This window comes from Chenopodium quinoa, unplaced genomic scaffold (genome assembly GCF_001683475.1).
Source record: "Chenopodium quinoa cultivar QQ74 unplaced genomic scaffold, ASM168347v1, whole genome shotgun sequence".
Lineage (NCBI taxonomy): Eukaryota > Viridiplantae > Streptophyta > Magnoliopsida > Caryophyllales > Amaranthaceae > Chenopodium > Chenopodium quinoa.
The window spans coordinates 1921062-1936658 of NW_018745395.1; the positions used below are offsets into that span (position 1 = coordinate 1921062).

The 15597-nt window shown below is 35.5% G+C and overlaps 1 protein-coding gene and 2 long non-coding RNA genes across 5 annotated transcripts; 2 read left to right on the top strand and 1 right to left on the bottom strand.

The window, feature by feature from the left end:
* Window positions 1-7081: 7081 nt before the first annotated feature.
* On the top strand, window positions 7082-7588 carry LOC110712997. Its single transcript, XM_021891455.1, has one exon. The coding sequence runs from the start codon at window positions 7082-7084 to the stop codon at window positions 7586-7588; it is 507 nt and encodes a 168-aa protein (XP_021747147.1).
* Window positions 7589-8407: 819 nt separating this feature from the next.
* LOC110712899 lies at window positions 8408-9515 on the top strand. Its single transcript, XR_002509722.1, has 2 exons — window positions 8408-8812; window positions 9048-9515. It is a non-coding gene; the product is annotated as an uncharacterized LOC110712899 (long non-coding RNA).
* Window positions 9516-9708: 193 nt separating this feature from the next.
* Window positions 9709-14071, bottom strand: LOC110712898. Of its 3 annotated transcripts, none has more exons than XR_002509719.1 (5): window positions 13831-14071; window positions 13588-13657; window positions 11845-12497; window positions 11294-11400; window positions 9709-9953 (listed from the first exon to the last, which is right to left on the bottom strand). It is a non-coding gene; the product is annotated as an uncharacterized LOC110712898 (long non-coding RNA). The 3 variants fall into 3 exon arrangements; XR_002509720.1 differs by having other exon boundaries at window positions 11294-11377; window positions 13831-14070; XR_002509721.1 differs by lacking the exon at window positions 11294-11400 and having other exon boundaries at window positions 13831-14067.
* Between the last annotated feature and the right edge of the window lie 1526 nt (window positions 14072-15597).

Below are 15597 nucleotides of genomic sequence, written 5' to 3' on the forward strand. Positions count from 1 at the left end.
TTTAGACTTCTTATAAATACTCTTGAGGATTATATTTTCATTACCTATCATCTTAGAACCCTAGTTTTCTCTCTAGACTTAATATTCATTGTAATTCAAGATTATGCACTCAAGTTTCTTCATTTATCTCTCATAATTCAAGATTTGGTATTTTCTTATTCTTTTAATTCCTTTTATTATCAATTATGTTTTCTTTAATTCTTGTTATTGTTTTCATTAATATGTGTGAGTAGTTTCCCTATTCCAAGATCTAGCGGAAACCGAATATGATTGATGCATGAATTAATTCTTTAAATTCTCTAATGATAATTGCAATTGATTTGCTTAATTGATTGTGCTCATGCCAATACTAGATTAGGGATAATTGGTATTGTTATTAATCCATTGTTTTAATTGCAACGGGAGTTGAGTTTTGACGGATTTGATTAAATCAATTAAGGGTTTGAAGTTCATCACGGGAGTAGTTGAATGGATAATTAGGAAGTTAGAGTAATGTGCTTAAGGTCATTAATTTACATGATTCCAAGGAAGTAGGCTTTATTGTGATTAGAGAAGCCATTGATAACTCAAGAGAGACCATTGGTACTATTCAGGGATTACCTTTCCTCTTTAATCAATTGAATTATGTGTTAGGGGTAGAACTACTATTTTATTAATTGTATTCGTGATGATGCTTGATCTTGGATTTTTTAGCATTTATTTGTCATATTGTTTAGATTTAATCGTTTTAATTAGTTCTTTAGATATTGATTCTTACTTATTTGAATTGGTTACTTGCTTAGTAATTGCTTGAGTCGATTTAATTAGTTGAACCATAGTTTCTTGAGATCCGACCCTTGCTTTCCTGTCTACATAGTAGTGGTATAGTTAGGTTTATTTTTGTTAGGCACACGACACACCTATCAAATTTTGGTGTTGTTTCCCGGGACTAACGGTTTTATATTAGTTATTTGTGATTCGTTTTTACTAAGCTTTATCTGTTGCTTCGGCTATTGTATCTTGTGTTTTTTATTTCTTTGCTTTTAGTTCTTTGTTTCATGCAAACTCGACGTTCAGGGTCAGGCGATTTAATTCCACTTGATTCTTAAATTGAAGCAACTGCAAGGAGATGAGGAGGTAGAAGAAGAAGGAGAATCAAAACCATAGAAACATGGTTGATCTAGGAACAAAGTCTCTTTTGGAGTATGGTATTCCTGATACCACAACCGCACTCCTCTCCAGCATTTTCAGACCACCTGTTACTGCTCAAAACTTTGAATTAAAACTAAAGTTCATTCAATTCATCTCCAATGATTCATTTGCAGGCACACCTCATGATTGCCCAGTCATTCACATTGATAGTTTCTTGGAGAAGTGAAATACTATGAAGCTAAATGGTGTTACAGATGATGCTATTAGACTTCGCCTTTTTTCCTTCTCACTACGGGATAGGGCAAAGGAATGGTTGAGAGATGAAGGTACTGGCTCTTTTGACACATGGGACAAACTGGTTAAAGCTTTTCTAGTCAAGTTCTTGGGACAGGAAAAGACTGCAAGGTTGAGAAACGAGCTATCTAATTTCGGGCAGTCAGATGATGAGTCCCTATATGAAGCATGGAGGAGGTTCAATCGATTACAGAGACAATGCCCTCACCATGGTATTCCTGAATGGATGTTGATCCAAACCTTCTGCAATGGTTTAACTCATGAATTCTGAATTTATATTGATGCTGCATCTGGGGGTTCTCTCTTGACTAAGAAACCAACTGAGGCAAAGGAGCTAATTCAGAAGATGGTGCCCAATGACAATTGTCATCCTGGGGGCCGACATAGTGTGAAAAAGGAGGAAAATTTGAAGTTGATACTCTAACTCTTTTGACTAGTTCTATGCAGGCATTGACAAGCAAGTTTGACAAGTTCCAAGCGACATCTTTTGGCTCATCTGCTGAAACTTGTCAAATGTGTAATGTACAAGGTCACATTGCACCTGATTGTCTACAAAATTCAAATGAGATGTCGATCGAGGAAGCCAATGCATTCTACACTTTGAATCCCAACCATATAACCCTCATTCAAACACATATAATGAAGGTTGGAAACATCATCCAAATTTCTCTTACAAGAATACCCAAGCTCAACAAAATCCACCTCCACTACCACCTTGAAACAACAATTATAATGCACCACCTGGTTTCCAAGCAAGACAACCTCTAGTCCAACAACCTATGCAACCACCTCCACAAAAATCCAACCTTGAGTTGATGATGGAGAACTTCGTTACCACAACAAACAACAACATCCAACAACTACAAGCTCATGAAAAATCAAATAAGTCAACTTGCTCATCAAGTTGGCCAATCTTTAAAGACTCCGGGAGCCTTTTCGGGTCAATAGAGCAACCACCAAAGGGGCATATGAATGTTGTGACTTTGAGGAGTGGAAAGAAGTTGGAAGATCCTCCCATGAAGGAGCCATCAAAGGAGGTTTTTGAAGAGGTAGTCACAGATGAGAAGGTGGTCGATAGTAGTGCGATTAAGAAAGAGCCAAAGGCATCAACTCCACCACCACTTGTTCCATATGTGCCACAAGTTCCTTTCCCGTAAAGGTTGGCTCAAGCTAAGTTAGAGAAAAAGTATGGAAAATTTCTTGATATTCTGAAAAAATGCTTCACATCAACATTCCATTCCTAGATGCAATATCCGAGATGCCATCTTATGCAAAATATTTAAAGGATATGTTCTCTAACAAGAAGAAGCTAGAGGAGAATGCTACAGTTGCGTTGAATTCAGAGTGTAGTGCAATTTTGCAAAATACACTTCCTAAGAAACTAGGCGATCTAAGTAGCTACTCCATTCCAGTGAAGCTTGAGGATTTACAGATTAACAAGGCACTATGTGATCTTGGTGCAAACGTGAGTCTTATGCCGCTCTCTATTTGCAAGAAACTTCAAATGGGTGAACTTAAGCCTACGCGCATGTCTCTACAACTTGCAGATAGGTTGGTTAAATTTCCCTTGGGTATACTTAAAGATGTTCCTCTTAGTGTGGGAAAATTCTTTATCCCATGTGATTTTGTTGTGATGGATATGGAAGAGGATGCACATGTCCCCATTATTCTTGGTAGACCATTCTTAGCCACTGCAGGTGCAATCATTGATATGAAGAATGGTAAAATCACTTTTGAGGTGGGCGATGAGAAAATGGAATATTCACTCTTGAATGCTAAGGGTACTCCTTCCATGGGAGAGACTATTTTTCAAGTGGATGTCCTTGATGACTTAGAACGTGAGAAACTTCCCTTGACTAAAACATATGATGCACTTGAAACAGTGTTGGTGGGGAGTGCCAATGAGGAAGATTGGGAGACAAGGGAGTACACACGGCTACTTGAGGAAGGAAAATTCAATCCAACCGACGCTCTAGTGAAGGAAGTCCTTAGTGCATCGAGTGTAGGAAAGAGTACTACGCCTCCCGAGGTAGAGTTGAAACCCTTTCCCTCTACTCTTAAATATGCATATCTTGGTCCTAATAATACATATCCTGTTATTGTTAATGCTGAGCTTAATGACATGAATTTAGAGCAATTGTTCACTGTTTTGAGAAAATATAAATGTGTTATTGGGTACACCATTGATGATATTAAGGGTATTAATTCCTCATTTTTTATGCATAAGATAATTCTCGAGGACGATCATAACTCCTCCATAGAACCTTAAAGACGACTTAATCTAAATATGATGGAGGTAGTTAAAAAGAGGTTCTTAAATTGCTTGCTGTAGGTATAATCTACCCTATCTCAGGTAGTAAGTGGGTTAGCCCTGTACAAGTAGTTCCAAAGAAAGGGGGTTTGACCGTTGTCAAGAATGACAAGGGTGAGCCAATCGCTGCTAGAACTGTTACAGGTTGACAAATGTGTATTGATTATAGGAGGTTGAATAAGGCCACCTGAAAGGATCATTTTTCCCTCCCCTTTATTGATCAAATGCTTGAACGTTTGGCTAAGAATTCCTTTTTCTGGTACTTGGAAGGATATTCTGGTTTCTTTCAAATTCCCATTCGTCCATGTGATCAGGAAAAGACTACTTTCATATGTCCTTATGGCATCTTCGCCTATCAAAGAATGCCATTTGGATTATGTAATGCTCCAGCCATGTTCCAATGTTGTATGATGGCAATTTTCTCAGGTCTTATTGAAAATTCAATGGAAGTCTTTATGGACGACTTTTCTGTCTATGGAACATCTTTTGATGTATGTCTTGAAAATTTGGAAAAGGTGCTCCATAGATGTAAGGAAGTCAATATAATTTCGAACTGGGAAAATTGTCATTTTATGGTACAACAAGGAGTTGTTCTAGGCCATGTGGTATCACATAAGGGTATTGAGGTCGATAAACCAAAAATAGAGGTAATTGAGCGACTAATCCCTCCTAATTTTATAAAAGGATTTAGGAATTTTCTTGGTCATGCAGGATTTTAAAGACGATTTATTAAAGATTTTTCGAAAATTGATATGTCTATTTTATATAGTGTTTCACCCCGTCCCTTGGTCTTAATTAGTAGTGTTTTTGGATCTTTAGAGCCACTTTTATTACTAATTGGTGTTTTTTGGTGTTTTCGTAGTTTTTGTTGAGTTTTGTAGGAAATTGCATCTTTAGAGATTTTTCTCGGGATTATTATGGAACAACTACGAGAATTGGAAGGCACGACCGCTTGCATTGGACACCGAGTATTCAAGACCCGAAGTGGAGATTCGAGTTGGGCCAAGAATGAAGCCCAATCCAAGTCCATCCTATAGTCGGGCCCGATCGGGCGAGCTTTAGCTTGATCGGGCGGCTGCCTAGAACAAGGGTGCGAAGAAAAAGGCGGGCCCGATCGGGCGGCCTTTCGCTCGATCGGGCGCGCGTTTATGAGGAGCTCTGTTCAGCGAGTTATTTAGTTTTAATTAGGAGTAATTATGAGTTTTGTATAAATACGATTTAATGCTTTATGTTTTTGTACTTCCTTCTCTTAGACTTTCTCTCTCTACTTAGTTTTTAGATTATTTTCTCTCTCTACAACTTTGTTCTTAATTCAACTCTTTAATTCCGATTACTTTGGTAACGATTTCTTCCACTTAAATCTCAGTTAATTATTTTATTTCTTTCATCATGACTTATTTAATTGCTTTGTTTAGTTTAGATTTAATTATGTCTGAGTAGTTTTCTTTCTAGGGTTTATGAGAATCCATAAATAATATGAAGGGGTAATTTATTGTTGTTGATTGTCAATGCTTGATTAATTTCCTATTGATTGATTTAATGCTCTGCAACCAGATTAGCGCTGGTCTTTTATGTATGAGTTTAGCAATATTAATTCGAGATTCGAGAGATGAGAATTGATATTTAGGCTTAGTTTTAATAGGCAGACTAATTTATAAATGGTTAAGTCGAGATTTGAGAGATGAGATTTAATACCGGTATGTTAACTCTGTGATTGTAATACGTAGCGAAAGCCCTTTATGATTTGGTTAATTGATGCATTGATGATTGATTATTATGTTTTACCCTGGAATAATATTTATTGGTGAACTTATGCCCTAGGTCCTTTATTCATTGATTTCTCTTTACCCTTAATCTTCGTAGTTTAATTTCCCTTCGATAATAATAATTTGTTACTTAATAATTTAGATTGCTTTAATTAATTAGGAATAGAAAGACCAGTTTCCCTGTGCATTCGACCCTACTTCCCTATCTATTTTATTTAGTGGTTTTAGGAATTACTTTTGATTAGGTGATACGACTTTAGCCTGTCAAAAATCGCTCGACCTCTAACTGAGCTTTTGGCCAAGGATGCCCCATTTGTATTTACTGATGCTTGTCTGGAAGCTTTTAATAGGTTGAAGGAAGCTTTGATCTCCGCCCCTGTTATGCAACCCCCGGATTGGACCCTACCATTTGAGATTATGTGTGATACCAATGACTATGTGGCAGGGCCCGTCTTGGGGCAACGGAAGGATAGAAAACTTTATGCAATTTATTACTCTAGTAAAACTATTGATTCTACTCAAATGAATTATGCCATAACTGAAAAAGAGATGCTAGCAGTAATTTAAGCAATAGACAAGTTTCATTCCTATCTTGTTGGTTCGAAGGTGATAATTCACACATATCACGTTGCATTGAAATGCATGTTTGATGACTAAAAGCCATGCCAGGTCGCGTTTGATTCGACGAGTCCTTCAATTGCAAGATTATGACATCGAGATAAGGGACACGAAAGGGATTGAGAATGTCGTTGCTGACCATCTTTCTCGCATCCTCCTTGAAAAGGGAGATGGGGATGACCTCCCCATTGATGATTCTTTCCCCGACGAACATTTATTAGCACTTTCTCAAATTGAATCACCTTGGTATGCTGATTTAGCCAATTTCTTGTCCACAGGTACATTGCCTCATGGTTACTCATCTTAACAAAAGAAGAAACTCTTTTACGAGGAAAATAGACATTTTAGGAGGATCCATTCCTATACAAATGGTGTGCGGATGCAATTATTAGAAGATGTGTCCCGGAAGGTGAGGTAAACCATATTATTCCTCATTGCCATGATCTACCGTGTGGTGGACATGCAGGTCCTACAAAAATAGTTGCAAAGATCCTACAATGCGGTTTTTATTGGCCAAAGTTGTTCAAGGTCGTCTATGCATATGTTAAGGCATGTAACTGTTGTCAACGGACTGGGACTATTTCGAGGAAGCACGAGATGCCACTCAATAACATACTCGAGGTCGAGTTGTTTGACGTGTAAGGGATAGATTTCATGGGACCATTCCCGTCTTCCTATGGTAATTGATATATTCTAGTAGCCGTTGAATATGTTCAAAGTGGGTAGAAGCAATAGCTACTCCAACCAATGATGCTCGTGTGGTAAGTAAGTTCTTTAAGAAAGTCATTTTTCCTCGTTTTGGTTTACCACGTGTGTTAATTAGTGATAGGGGAACACATTTATTGGAGAATCGATTTGAAGCAATGTTAAAGAAGTATGGAGTGCAACACAAGGTTGGAATTGGCTATCATCCACAAACTAGCGGTCAAGTTAAGGTGTCCAACCGAGAAATAAAATTTATATGGAGAAAACAGTCGCTAGGACAAAGAAGGATTGGTCGGTTAAGACCGACGATGCATTATGGGCTTACCGAAAGGCATTCAAAACGCCAATTGGTACCACTCCATATAGATTGGTGTATGGAAAGGCATGTCACTTACCCGTTGAGCTAGAACACCGAGCATTTTGGGCCATCAAGAGTTTAAATTTTGATGCTCAAGCATCGGGTGAAAAGAGATTGATGCAGTTAAATGAGCTCGATGAGATCCGTCTTGAAGCCTATGAAAGTTCAAAACTGTACAAAGAAAAGACCAAAAGGTGGCATGATAAAGGTCTTGTGAGAAGGGAATTCAAGGAAGGAGATCAAGTCCTTTTATTCAACTCAAGATTGAAACTATTTTCCGATAAACTTTGTTCTAGGTGGTCGGGCCCATCCAAGATTTGCAAAGTCTACCCCTATGGTACTATTGAATTATGGAACAAAAATGATGGTACTTTTAAGGTGAATGGCAAGAGATTAAAACACTAAAGAGTTGGTGATCCAATTGATGAGAGAGTAGACATCACGCTCTCAAATCCGGCAAAGGAAATTTGAAAAAAAAAAGGGTGGTCGAGCTTATGACCATATAAACAAGCGCTAAATGGGAGGCAACCCATTTTTTTTTTTTTTAATTTTATTTTCTTTTTGTTTTAGTTTATTAACTCTTTTATTATTATTATTATTATTATTATTATTATTATTATTATTATTATTATTATTATTATTATTATTATGTTTTCTAAAAAAAAAGAAAAAACAAAAAGAAAAGAAAAAAAACGAGCTTAAAGTGTGAATATCCCAGGCAGGCACATCCATGCCTCTAAGCAACATGCCTGTGTCATCTTGGGAAATTTTAAGGCTAAATTTTCTGATCTTGGGCATGCCCATGCCTAAGGGTGGCATGCCCATGTCTCACAACTTGAAGGGAAATCCAAGATAGCAAACTAAAGGCTCCATATTCTCACATATATTAAAGGGTTTTTCTAAGTTATGCCCCCAAACTTCTTCGTTTTCTAAGATGTGCCCATGCTTTTTTAAACGTTTAAGTTGTGCCCTCAACCTCACAATTTTTTATTAACAATAACCTTGAGATTAACAATAACATTTTTTTTTTATTATTTTATTTTCTGATTTTTTTTTAAAAGTGTTAAACCAATTAGAATAGGACATGTGTCAAATAAATAACGTCACAACACCATTATCGATAAAATAACTTAACTTTTATTAACGGATATGACTGTCAAAGGGTATTGTTGATAAAATATTGTGAAGTGGAAGGCACGGCTTATAACTTTGAAAAAGCATGGGTACACCTTAGAAATACAATAACTTGGGGGCATAGCTTAGAAAAACCCTATATTTTTTTTCTCTCCCCTCTTCCACCATCACACATACTCTCCTCTTCTTTCTCAATCCCGTATAACCCTCTCATACCCCTTAAAACTCATCAATTTTTCACATTTTACTCATCAATTCTTCAAGAATTTGATCCCACTACTATTACTATACTTATCTACCAAAAATTCCCCATCTAAGCTCACTATGAAACCCCACACTCATCAAAATTCGAAAACCCTAAATTTGTCAACGAATTTAGGGGTTTCCTTTTGGGTTTAATTGAAGCAATTTGGTGAAGTGGGAAGCATCTCAAGAGGATCAAGGCTACACAATCGTTGTCAATTGTGGGTATTCTTAATACCCACTACAACTTTGGTATAATCTCTCCACTCACTTTCGCTCTCTTCAAGTTTTATGAATATTACTTGTGAAATTATTTGGTAAACTTGTTAGATTGTGATTCTTGTGGGTGAACCTTGATTGTTGCTCTTATTAGTGTAGATTTTGGGTCAACTTTATTGAGTAATTTGGAAATTTGTGCTCTAATTAGGTATGTAGATGATACTTTCTTGATAATTATGAATGTGGTTAAATTTGGAAATTTTGTTAGGCATCCCCCACACCTCGAAGGTGATCCATTACTGGTGGGAGGCGGCCCGGTACATATGGAGGAAGATGCCCCCGTAAATCAAGGTGCTCAAGGTAATCAACAACTACCGGCTTTGGAGGAGCAGATAGTGGATTTAAGGACTGATATCACTACTATGAGGTCCAATCACTACTACAAAAAGCGTGTTTTTTGGACGCTTTTTAGGCCTTTTTCCGATGTTAAAAAGCGTCGAAAAAATATTTCTCGACGCTGCTAAAAAGTCAAAAATACGTGAGTCGAGAATTTCAAGACACAAAAAAGCGTCAAGAAGCTCGACGCTTTTTTGTGTCCTGACTAATATACGAAGTGTCGAAAATTATGTATTTCGCGCATTATCCCAAATGTGTGTAGTTTTTTAGCGACGTTTTTACATATCCACATAATCAAATTTAGCGACGCATTTTGTTGTCTTGCGTTTATTCGTGTCAACCTATGGTATGGCGGGAAACTCTTCAAATATGAAAATGTGCAAAATATGTAGACATTAAAAAGCGTCTAGAATTTTTTTTTAAGCTTTTTTTTTCTTTTATTAAATTATTACCATCATACATACATTATAGTTATTTAAATTTATCAATAAATTAAATTAATAACATACAAATAAAAAAAACAATTATTAATCAACAATAATAAGAGTACGTAGTTAATTACCAAATTTATAAAAAGAAAACATCAACACAATTAAAAACAAATTAAAAAAAAAAACGTCGCACATTATAGTAGCTTGTCCCTAAATAAATACATCACTAATATTAGACTAAAAATCAAAATACATAGATGATGGCCTTATAGACAATATAGTCACTTGTTTTGATGCTCAAGTGTCCCGGCCTATTCTCTTGTTGTACCTACATTGCCTTTTCCAATCTTCAAAAACAAAAATACAAATTATAAATTAGTACATTAAACAATATATGCTCAAGCTTCATAATCGATTTGAGACAATAACACGGACATTATACTTTAATCTAGGCAATTAATTATGTACAATGCACATATATAAATCTGTAAAGTAGGCCTATAAATTTTTAAGCTTTCTTGCTGTCCATTAGAAAGCTTAAGAGAGTTTGTCTAATAATGGGAATAGTTTTATGATGAATTCAAAACTGAACCTTGCCAAGAGTTTAGTATCATTATGCATTTAAAGCATTTCCACACTAACTGATCATACAGCCATTGCGGCACGCGCACGTGCACACACACACACACACACAATCTTTACAGCAAATGAAGTTGAAAAAGACCATTAAACAGCTGATAGAGAACCTAGCATAAGAGCAATTAGTAACATCATTGAACCATAAAACAGAAATTATCTACTATCAATAGCCTATGCCTTGTGCGCGTCTTTTGTTAGGCACTTATTGTGCAGGTGGTTGTTGTGTAAGATTTCAGAGGAAAATTACAACATGTGCAGGCGCTACAGGGAAGAGGTTCACAAATAAGTAAATGACGTCTCGTTGCAAAAGATAAAAATGATTATATCATTTCAAAATTGTCAGATCACTTTGATGTCCATGTATCTCAATAACTCTTCAATATTCTATAGTTGATAATTACAGCAACTTCCTAATAAGTCTATTTTAATCTTTCATTACCGATTCAACAGATTTCATTATACAAAAATTGAATCATTAATAAACTAACACTCCCATTATGAAACACCCTTTCCCCTTTAAATCACTGAATAATTAGCCGTAATTAAGCACCCCCGGCCCATTCATATAGAATTGAACTATTTCCATAAATTGTAGCCTCTAACCCGAAAATGGGGAGCCACTATGACAAGTTCTGATGATCAGATCTGAATTCAGTTATGAAAATCAGCTCTGAACTTCAGATCTGAATTTGGGTCACTTCCTTTTTCCCATTTTCTTTCAAACAAACAGTTAGAGCATCCTACAAATTTTTTCCAAGGTTATCACTTTAACAATGTTACATGCAATTTTACTTAGAGTTTAACAAACACATAGCAAGTAGCAATGTTCTAGCAAAAGTAGCATAGAAACAGCAGGAGCAAAGCAGAATTTCTGAATTCAAACTCCCAAAAAACAGGTCTGAATTCAGTTCTGGATTCAATTCTGGATTCAGTTCAAAATTCAAACTCCCAAAAAATCAGGTTTGAATTCAGTTCTGAATTCAATTCTGGATTCAGTTCTAGATTTCAGTTCTGATTTCAGTTATAAAGAGAAATGTGACTTTGTTACCTGATGTTTTGCCTTTCCTAAGAATTCAGATGCTTTGTTTAAAAGACCCGGAGATGCATTCCCTTGACGAACTGCACCTACAATCTGAGAAAATTGTCCAACAAGCGCTTTAAGAAGAAGATTGTTGGACAATTTAAGTCAAAGTATATTAAAAAAAGGTCCTACAGGCAAGTGAGGTTGGGCCATAGGTGAGCTTAGCTTTGTCGAAGTAGAATCCTAGAGCTTTATAGGTAACTTATAAATTCATAAAAAGGGTTCAAGTCTAGTAACACAAGATAGGACACAATCACAACCACGAACACACACAAGATAGGATACAAACACGACCATGAATATAGCCGGGCAGCAGTACAGTTAACAAAGAAAGGCAATAGCAAGTCTGCAACAACACCTTAATGCATGAAGCAGCAACATAAAACAATAACAGCAGTAACATCAAACAAGAACAAAAACAGAACAACAATTAATAATAATAGGGGGTTCTAGAACTTCCATTTCTTGTAAATACACAAAACTAACATGTATTATGTAAAGTGGTAAAAAAAACTTACATGTATCCTGTAGCGTAGTACAGCCAATGACTACACCTTTAGCTTCTTAAAGGTATTTCTTTCGACGATGAATGTTTGGCCACATATCCATGTCAAGAACATGGCTAATAGTGTGTGAGGCCACCTGAGCTAGAGATACAATTAACAAAAGAGAAAAAGATCAAAGAATGTTGACTTTTACCTAAAAAATCGTAATGCATACGGAACCAAAAACAATTAAACAAAATAAAAAAAATTATTGAAAAGAGGCTATCAAACAACTCAAAAGTCATCATAATCGTGCTTCAAATGCAGAACAATAAGCTAAATTTTTCAGAATAGACATAAAATAGAAGCACAATGAAACATAATAATACTTTGTATACATGAAAAATCCTTGAAATATCTACTGTCTATGAATCAAATATTTTAAAACAATACAGACAAAGCAATTACTAACAGGAAGGTCAAATTCATTAGGAAGGTAAAAAACAGAACAAAAAAAAAGTAAGCCATTTCTTTGCAAAGGTCAAACAAACTGTACTTCACACTCTAGCTGAAAATATTTTGCAAGACACCCACATAAACTGCTGCTAGAAGAGGAGTCAACCCAATGGATCCAATTACAGGTGTAAGTGGAGCACCAAACAAAATCAATGAAAAGAAACCAACTCCTGTAATGAGAAGAACAGACATAACGCATGTGAAAATTTGGTTTGTTTTATTTGAGCTAGATGTCAGCAGCTTGTAATGTCAAGAGTACAATTTTTACAATAAAATAATTTCTCTCTTGTTTATATACTATTGAAACATGGAAATAACTACGTCGTACAAAACTATAGCTGATAGAGTGATAGAGTGGGAAGAAATTAACCTTTAACCCAATGAATTACAGTAAGTTTTTTTTTTCTCAACTTTGAAGCATAAAGAGTTATCAAGAGCTTGTTTTCTTAAAGCTAAGTTGAATTAATTTAATAAAATTAGCTCTTTTGACAAAAGGTTAGTAAAATTTTGCTAATAATAATTGCACAACAATAAAATGCTAGATACAAAATAGTGTAAAAAAGAAAGACTCGGAACAAAATAATGAACAACAACCAGGTTCTCATATCAAAGACCAAACTTCTCACACAAAACAATAGTTATTATCACCTGATTCACAAATGTGCGAGATATACATCTATCCTTGTCAATTATCCATTCAATTACAATACATAAGCTAAATAGTCACAACATAGACTTACATTCATGATATTCTATATATACAAGCACTCTAAGACAAGGCCCACACCAAAATTGTTTCAGCATACAGCTTAAGCAAAACATCTTCCAATTCAGTTTAAGAGTGTAAATTTTAATCAAAGTTCAAATTTTTCTAACTCGTAAATTAAGAGCATAATTTCTAAAGTAAAATGATTTATCTATTATTTATAAAATATTGAAACATGGACCAAACCACAAACAAAACTATAGCTAACAGAGGGATATGAAGAAATTAACCTTGGACCATGAAATACTTGTGACTTTGATGAAATCTCAGCAAATAAGAGTAATTTATAAAAATATATTCCTATTAAAATTAAAAAAGACAAGATGAACGACTTGATCAAAAACCAGCAGTAGCTCCCATCATCCATTCATTAGGAAGCACGCGGTCAACAAACAATGATTTGAGCATAAATGTCATAGCATATTTCCCAAATAACTACTTATTCAATTATTAATTTGATTCTCGTGGCCCTTAATTAAAAAATTCATATGTACCTGGAGATTTCCTTTGTTGATCGCCATTGTTACTTGGATGGGCTAATGTTGATGCCTCACATTGTAGAATCTGCAAGATTCATGACAGTTATTCAGTGATTTCAACAAGATCTAGAACCTAGGGTTTTGAAACGAGTAACATTTGGCAATTGCAACTTACAAGTATCAATTAAAGTCACACAAAAAAATGAAAGAATTACTATTAGGAGTTTAAAAACAACAAAGAGTGATGTAAAAATGCACCTTGTGAGGAGAACAAGAGCAATAGCTGTCGCAAATCCATCTTCAAAGCAAATAACCAGATCTGAGAGAAAGAAAATAATTTTGGCAAGATATATAAATTATTGTGATAGAATTTTAGAAACGCAAAGAGAAAGAGGATCTGAATTCGAAATATAAGCCATGACTCCATGAATCTCTGCGTATAATTCCAATCAAATGAAGAAAAAAAAATACAGAATAGTTAGGGTTAAGAATATGATGAGTGGGGGGTTTTGTGGGTATAATGATCGTGTTGTTCACCTGATTGAGTACACGTGCGGGGCACGTGTCAGTGATCTCGACGCTAAAAGTAGTCTAAAATTACTTCCGACACTATAAGGCGTCGAGAAGACGCGGGATTATAATTTGTTGTTGACGCCCTTGCCTTAGCGTCGAGGCAATAGCTTCGAAAAAAGGCTCCTTTTGTAGTAGTGAATGTCGAGGGCCTAAGGAGAGATTTTGAGGAGACGAGGATGGGGTACAACAATCTAGTGCAATCTCAAGACAGCATGGCCACCTCCTTTGATGAAATGAGAAGTCAATTCATCACTATACAGATAGCATTTCATAACATGGGTGACATGATGCGTCGTTATTTTGAGGGCGGTCCTAGCTCTGCCTCGAGGTATGATCCCTCTTCCGGCCAGTAGGGCCTAGTTTTCTCTTTCCCTTGCAAGTTTTGATCGATATACGTTCACATTGAGAACTATGTAAAGTTTTGCTTGGGGGAGGGATTACTATATGCTTTGTATATATTACTTTGTTTGCTTTTGGCTTTTCTAGTGTCCTGCTATGCATTTATATGGTTTTGCCTCAATGATGATATGTGATAAATGTGAAAATTTTATGAAAAAAAATAATGAAAAACTCTTTTTTGAAAACCCATTAATTGAATGAATTGGAGTTGAACTTATTTGTGGCAAGAATGGTCTCCCCGGTCGACTGATATGAATAGTTTGAGTATCCATGTGAGATTTTTCGAGCCATTTCGACTGACACATCTTATTTTAGTCGCTTTCCTTTTATGTGTGATAGATTTCCTTCATGTAATTTGATTCTTGGGTTTTCTTTGCGACTATTTGAGACTTTTTAATGCAATATGGAAGAATGATTGAATTTCCTTTTAGTTAATTAGAGCCTCAACTTCTTAGGTTTGTGATTTGTGCTCTACCTTTTTTTTTTTTTTACATCAACTCTTAGGGAGAACCAATTTGAGCCTTGATTCCCTTCTTGGATGCCTTATATTATATGCCTTAGTGCCTTTTTGTAGGTTTATTTTGATGGAGAATCATTGTACAATTTATGCCCCTTTGAGTTGTGGTACTTTCAATTTGAAAAAAAAAGAGAAGAAAGAAAAGAAGTTGAAAAGAAAGAAGCGAAAAAAATACTTGTTTACGCTTTAGAAAAAAAAGTGAAAAGTTGTGTTGTGAAAAAATAATACAAAAAAAATGAAAATTCATGAAATTTGAGCTAAAAAGTGATGAAAAAGAAGGGTAATGTTTGTCATGAAATAGAGTTTGCCTTCGAAAGAAAAAAAAAAAGAAGTAGGAGAACTGAATTGTGTGAATAAGGGGCTTGTTTATGTGTTGTTTGGAGGATATAAGGTTGGTTTGAACCCGACATTTGGCTATGTAGTGGGATTAGGATTTTTGTTATTTTTTTTAGCACCAAATTCCCAAATAACGTCTTCTAACCTTGTATAACCAAGCCTACCCATATTTAGGAATTCATGACCTCTATTTTGCATCA

Bases quoted from the DNA above. Each gene is read 5' to 3' on its own strand.
- LOC110712997 (XM_021891455.1), top strand. From the start codon at position 7,082: ATGGAGAAAACAGTCGCTAGGACAAAGAAGGATTGGTCGGTTAAGACC.